Genomic DNA, 7,401 nt, shown 5'->3' with positions numbered 1-7,401 from the left:
TGTCATATGGGGCCATTTTTACCGGGACCATTTTTTCCGGGGCCATTATTTCCGGGGCCATTTTTTCCGGGGCCATTTTTTCTGGGGCCATTCTTACCTACATTCCCACCAGACATCCACTTATTCCCTACCACCAGAATTGACCTAGATTAGTTAATGAGTTAACCTGATGAAACTTACTGTGTAAGATGTTCATTGTATAAAGTTATTATGAATGGCCACCGTCAGACAATTCTGATGGTGGTGCACGGTGACCCCCCCCCCCAAGCCCATGGCTTAATTGATCTTTCAAGAAATACCAAACATAATTTTAAGTCCTTCGAATTTAATAAAAAAATTTACATCCGTTTTAAAAGTATGGTATATTGCAACTTGAATTTCCAAAAATTGGATAAAACTCGATAATTCCAATTTTAACAGATATTAATTAAGGAATGATGGAGGATTATAATAAACTAAGTCATTTTAGAGTTAACGAGGGTTAACTATTCAAAAATTCAATCCAGAATCAGAGTAATTTTCAGTTTTACGCTGCCTTAGCTTTATAGTAAAACAAATCGATCTTTAGACAAAATTATAATGAACACACAATGAATGAATGAATACAGAAACATAAATATTTTGCGGAATATAAATATAATAACATACTGTTATATATACACATAATAACATACTAAAAGTCCGAAAAATCTAATCAGGGGAACATTGTTTATTTTAAAGATATTTAATGGGTTAAAATCAAACGCTTTATCGCACAACTGCTGTGCTGGATGGAGCGTATAAACGCATGTCCTTGCCAAGTTGTTGCTAATGAAAAAATGTGAATTAAAGGGTAAGGGCCTAATACGCCCGCGCGCGATCCAAAGGCATACATTGGTTTGTCACGTCAAAGGGATCTGTTGCATATAGTGGTGGGGTGTACCCACCAGACATCCACTTATTCCCTACCACCAGAATTGACCTAGATTAGTTAATGAGTTAACCTGATGAAACTTACTGTGTAAGATGTTCATTGTATAAAGTTAAACATATGTTTTTTGTATAAAGTTAAACATATGTTTTCCCAATTTCAGTTAAGCCAGGCACTTATTGTGCCCGACCATCGTCAGCCGACGCGATTCTATGGGGAACGATCCGTTAAGACTGCCACCGACAATCAGCAGGCAGCATGGTGTAGCGTCATCTATCGCTCACAGGGAGCGAAGTTAGCTTCGTCGTACCACGCAGTGGCAGTGAGTGCCCTGCATTATACTTATTGGATTAGCAGATAGTTTAATAATAATGTCGGTCGGTCGGTCGGTCGGTCATTCTGTCAGTCGGTTGGTCTGTCGGTCTGTCTTATATATCATACATTGTCAGAACTGGAGGCCGTCAGGGGGTCCTGACACCCCCGACGCCCTCCTGGGGGATGAAATAATAAAAACAAATTTCTAGACTTACTTTTTTCAGGACCCGTGAGCTGATTTTTTTTTTTTTTTTTTTTGTTACAATGGGAAAATTAGAAGTCGGGAAATCTATGAATCAAAATTTTCCCGGGGGAGGACCCCACCCCTTCTCTTTTTTGGTTTTTTTTTTTGTAACATTCTGACCCCCTCCCCCGTAAATTTCAACCTAGATCCGCCGCTGATCTTATTATATATAAAGTAAACAGCCAAAGAGAAATGCTTCCCTTTGGTAATAGCCCTTCGTCAGAGCAATATATAAAATACAGGCATATAGCTATATAAAATACATATATATATAATAAAATCGGTGGTTTTGTAGTTATAGCGTTCACCTTGACAGCAAGAGGTCACAAGTTCGATTCCCGTCGGAGGTAATTTATCTCATAATTTATTTATAGAACAATATTCATTGAGGACTATACTGTGCGATGGCAAACAACAAACAGGCTTCAAACGAAATGCAGTGCTGTTGATAATAATGTAAAGAAGTAAATAGTTTAAAGCTGGTAACCTCGATTATATGTTCCCCTTTGATATAAGATTTCATACTATATTCTACATTAGCTGGCGATAGTAGTTACATTAGCTGTGAGGCAATTTTCGTTACTACATTAGCTGTTGGTGTTTCTACGTTAGCGGGGAGATTTACTACATCAGCTGTGGAGTGTGCTACATTAACGGTTGTTACTAAATTAGCTGTTGTTTTTCTACATTAGCGGTTGTAACAAATGTAATTTGTACAAAATATTTGATGATTAACCAACATTATTAAAACATAAACACAACATAAACACCAGTGAATAAAGATTTCTGTTGTGTTTGCATGTGGTAAGGTAAAATGTCTTCAATGTAAGGTAAATGTAGTGCCGTTTGAACGGGGAATAAGCTGTTAGCCTCGGCATTGTGTGTAGGATGGCCAGTTCTTTTCTATGCCGCATTTTAACTTCCCCAGTATATATCTATTAAATACCCATTATAGGCTACTCCTGGGTGGAGAGAGACGGACGCAGGTAAAGGGCCTTGTCCAAAATGCACATAGCGAAGTTCCGAACCCCTGACCTCGAGTTTGATAGACCGAAACGCAACCGCTGGGCCAACCTCTCCCACAAAATGTCCTTTGGTAAGCGAATTCATGAGTTGCTATATTATAAAAGAACTGATGTACATTACCTATAAATCATTTGTTATTGCAGATCGCATGGCTGCTGTCTATCCTTTCTTGGGCATTGTTACTGAGTGTACAATCCTAATTATTGTGATCCTGATTCAGGAGAAATGTAGTGAAGACAGTTATGACGAATGTGATGCATTGTAAGTATGGTAAACCCACTGCCTACGCCTCCTGCCTGATCAACATTAGTGAATTATTTCCTGTAGTTTATTCATTTTTGTGTTTTCTGTTCCTTCTTTCTTTTCTAGCTGCTTTCAGTCCTCAATGCTGTCTCCCTTATTATATATATATATATATTCTGTAGAAAGAATGCTTCATTTTAATTAAACTAATTGCCTGTTACGTATTGTTTTGTTTTTTTCAGAAACAAGAACGACGAAAAAGCTGAACTTTTAGAAAAAGGAAACTTAAAATAAATCAAAAGTATATCAATCCTGTAAGAATTATTTTGAAAGTTATGGCAATAAATTGCAATATATTATTTCTAGACATGAAAACTAATTAGTTTCCATTTACTGTGAAAGTCAACATAGTCTTGTTTATTCGTTTTCATGTTACTGTGAAAGACAAACTTAAAGAAGTTTCGTAGGAGGTTTGTTGCTTTTAGTCTGAAAAAAATCCTAATAGATTCTCGTAATTTCTTCTTTTATAAATTGTATTAACTCTAAAATCCTTCGCTTCGCACAGTTTTTTTTTTATAACAACAACTATAGGTAGGTTTTTCTTTTTTAATCAAGTACATTAAATTTGATGAGGGGATGAAATTCCACAAATCCCACCTCAGTCACACGTCGGGAACATATGCAAATTAGCTAAAATATGCAAATTAGGTTGAAATAGGGTTCTCATATCTTGGCAGTCGCAGAGAGTTGCTTCCTGTTAATTATGCAAATTAAGGAAGAAAATATGAGGTACCATATCTTCGCAACCGCTGGTCGAAGGGAGTTTCTTTTTCAAATTATCCGGAACATGTATGTTTCTATCCGCTCTAATAGAAAATTTGCTAATTTTCTAAGGAAGAAAATATGAGGTACCATATCTTCGCAACCGCTGGTCACAGGGAGTTTCTTTTTCAAATTATCCGGAACATGTATGTTTCTATCCGCTCTAATAGAAAATTTGCCATAAAAATTACCGGAAATGCTACAACTCACCTTTGACCTTATATTCACTGAATTCGCATATTTCTGTGACTATTGTCAGTAGAAACATGCATGCTTTTCATTATATGAATAAAAGGGATGAAATTCCACAAGTTACACCTCTGTCACACGTCAGGAGCATTAAACAAATTAACTATGTTAATTAGGTGTGAAATTAGGGGTCCTGTATCTTGGCAACAGCAAATAACAGACGTGCTAAAACTGATCTTTGACCCTATATTCACAGAATTTGCATACTGTATATCTCTGAGACTAATGTCTGTAGAAACCTAATGTATTGTTGAATTTATTCAAATTCATGTTTCTTTCATTTTATTAAAGAGGATTAATATCTTAAACATTATCCTTGTCACATGTCCCGTTTTTGTATATAAAATGTACGTCCTGAGCTTAATTATGCCAGTTAGAGATGAAAATATAGGGTTCTCATATCTTGAAAACTGCTGGTGTCAAGTAGTTGCTTTCTTTTTTTAGCATTTTAGAAGGTGCATGTTTCAATTTGCTTCAGTGTATGTATGCACCAGTATATAATTCAGGTTTTGATTCACTGTACAGTATATAATATGGGATGAAAGTCTAGAAATCATACCTTGGCCACTTGCACTCTTTATATGTAGTTTTACCTAAATATGCAAATTAAAAGCAGAAATCGTTGCTTTCCTTTTTTGCAATTGTTCAGAGCAGCATGGAGAAATGCAATATTTGATCATTTTGGAATATATTTATTATTCTCAAAATAATTATCAAATAATTATTTTTCTGAAAATATTATTTGATGTTCCCTGTAATAAGACTACCAACGCCCTCGTTTATAACCAGCTCCTCGCTCTACATTTTCGTGTAACTCCATGACTACTTGACATTGGTTTCAAATTAATTAGAAAGTATGCCTATAATTTATATAATATATTTTTAAACTAGAAAAGTTATCACGTAAAATTATCAGAACTCAAACATAATATGACCCATGTTTCCCATAACTACCGATCATCCTAAGTTTAAAAATCTGTTGAATATTAAAATCTGCGGTAGATGGTTTAACTTTAAATTTATGTAATATGAAACAATGATTTATAAGTGTATTTTAATGATCAGTATATTTTAACTTGAAAGTTATTATGTAATACAAAAAGGCTTGCTTGTGAAGAACGCACTGCAAACACCTGATCAAGCTCTTTCATCGACTTCTCGCGAAAGCCTTTTTCAGAAAAAATGTTATTACATTTATCATTAATGACTATATCTTCACATAAAAATTTTATGTGACCAGGATGAAGACCGATCTCTATGGGTAATGTAAGGTCAAAGCTCCATTGCAGCATTTTCAATTTTAATTTGTATATTTTAGAGCGAATTTGGATATGAATAGTGCATTTGATTATAATGTGATTATAGATTTCTATCCTTGTTATTATTATATTTTTAAAAAAAACATTGAATAATTTGACATAAGTCGCAGAGACGCAATCAGTAAATATCAGGTCAAAGGTGAATTCTATCATTTGGTGAAGAGTTTCTACTAGAGCCAATAAAACATACATATTTCGTACAATTTAAAAAAGAAAGCAACTCCCTGTGACCAGCTATTGTCAAGATATAGGAACCTTTTTCATTCCTAATTTGCATATTTTAAAGCTCATTTGCATATGAACAGTACATGTGACCATGGTGTGATTATAGATTTCCATCTCTTCTATTTGAAAAGAAACATGTGTTTAAATAATTTAAGACCTAAATCAAGATTCTACGGAAAGTAGTCACAGAGATATGCAAATTTGGTGATTATAAGGTCAAAGGTCAATTTTAGCATTTCCGTTCATTTTTGTGGCAAATGTTCCATTACAGCAAATAGAAATATGCATATTCCGTACAATCTGAAAAAGAAAGCAACTCTAAGTGACTTGCCAAAATATGAGAACCTTTTATTTTCTAATTTGCATGTTTTAGAGCTAATTTGCATATGAACAGTACATTTGACCATAGTGTGATTATAAATGTTCATCCCTTTTATTTATATAATGCAAATAAAGATAAATTTGAATGATTTGAGACCCAAAAATTTTTTTATGTACATTAGCGACAGAGATATGCAAATTCAATGAATATATGGTCACAGGTCAATTGTAGTATTTCCGTTCATTTTATGGGCAAATATTCCATTAGAGCAAATAGAAACATGCATAATTTGAAAAAGAAAGCAACTCTCTGCGACCATCGGTTGCCAAGATATGAGACTCATATATTTTCAACCTAATTTGCATATTTTAGCTAATATGCATATGTTCCCGATGTGTGAGCGATTTGTGATTTGTGGAATTTCATCCCCTCATCATATGTACTTGATTAAAAAAGAAAAACCTTTGTATGCATTTGTTTGACTTTTGGCTATTTTTTTTAGCTAGATTGCCTAGCCTAAAATAGTACTTTCAAAATACAAATTTTTATCCCGAAAAGCCTACATGTACTTAATGTAAAATATAAAGTGTCTTGCCTAAGGAAACACATTTAATGGATCTTGGTAGGATATATTTTTACAAGTGCTATTAGTGGCGTATCTAGGTGAGGCTAAAGAAACTAGCTCCCTCAGCTGTCGCTCCCCTCCCCCCACCACCATTACAATAGATTGAAGCAAGCTCAAGTAGTTAAAAACACCTCATATCACCATATTTTGCGATGTGACACCCTCTCACTTATATCATCTTCGCACCCTCCTCAGCTCAACATTTTAAGACTTAGATATGCCACTGAGTGGTAGAGAATATTCATTCCCATAGATAATGGCTAGAATACATAATAATACATAAATCTCACTACTGCATATACTAACTGTAAATAAAACTGTATTTCTCTTTTATTTAAGAACATTGGCCATATGTGAATCTAGTTACCTTCAATTGAAGGCACAGAATTTTAAAAATATCTTACTGCAATTATTTGTCTTTTTTAAGTAGGCTAACGTCTGAAAGGGGGTTGTCACAGACGCAAAGTTATAATGGTAGTATTGATTTGATATAACATAGATACATAATCAAATTAACATTTTTGCTGTTTGTAATTTTCATGTCTGGAAAATGACATGCTGTAAATTAAGTTTGATATATTTACATATATTTTGGTGTATGACTATTCTAATTCTAAGGAAATGTGTGATTACGTTGGAAATAAAAATAATCTGGGATTTCATCGAACTTGTAACTGATTTACTCTGTTTTAAATATATATCCTGATCGGTGAAAATTCAAAAAATGTAAATGTATGATGATGACGATGGTCATAAGGTTTTGATGATCATATGATTTTGAGATGTTATGCTGAAAAAGTTTAAAAATTACAATACACATAACATTTGGAAGTTGTAACGTTTTAATCGAAATGGAGAAGAAAGGCAAATAATGGAACAAATAACAGCAAACGGATATATTGCAATAGTCAATGCTTTATTAGAAATATAGGATATTGAAAATTGTGATGGAGGTAGATGGATTGGATTGGATTTATTCGGTGTAAACACTAAGCTATATATTTAACCAAGTAAAATTAAAGGAACAAAATTGCTTGATAGCGTAAAAATGGGAAATGGATATTATGAGCATGGCCGGCGGAACCGGGGGGGGGGCCGCCC

At 34.1% G+C, this 7,401-nt stretch overlaps 1 protein-coding gene across 2 annotated transcripts in view; it reads left to right on the top strand.

The window, feature by feature from the left end:
* LOC117118089 (basigin-like) overlaps positions 1-6,962 on the top strand; it is a 16,677-nt gene extending 9,715 nt beyond the window's left edge. Inside the window, exons 4-6 of one of the 2 annotated variants that reach the window (XR_004447003.1) lie at positions 2,639-2,756; positions 2,981-3,527; positions 3,647-6,962. Coding sequence is in view for 1 of the 2 variants with exons in the window: in XM_033262589.1 (XP_033118480.1) it covers positions 2,639-2,756; positions 2,981-3,032 (170 nt within the window). In the remaining variant the exon portion in view is untranslated. Of the gene's footprint in view, positions 1-2,638; positions 2,757-2,980 lie in introns of both variants that reach the window. The other variant, XM_033262589.1, reaches the window with a different exon arrangement.
* Positions 6,963-7,401: the final 439 nt, after the last annotated feature.

This window comes from Anneissia japonica, unplaced genomic scaffold (genome assembly GCF_011630105.1).
Source record: "Anneissia japonica isolate Jap-2015-1 unplaced genomic scaffold, ASM1163010v1 scaffold287972_len269925_cov191, whole genome shotgun sequence".
NCBI lineage: Eukaryota > Metazoa > Echinodermata > Crinoidea > Comatulida > Comatulidae > Anneissia > Anneissia japonica.
The sequence above is the reverse complement of the archived record's forward strand: the minus strand, read 5'-3'. Positions and strand labels throughout refer to the sequence as shown.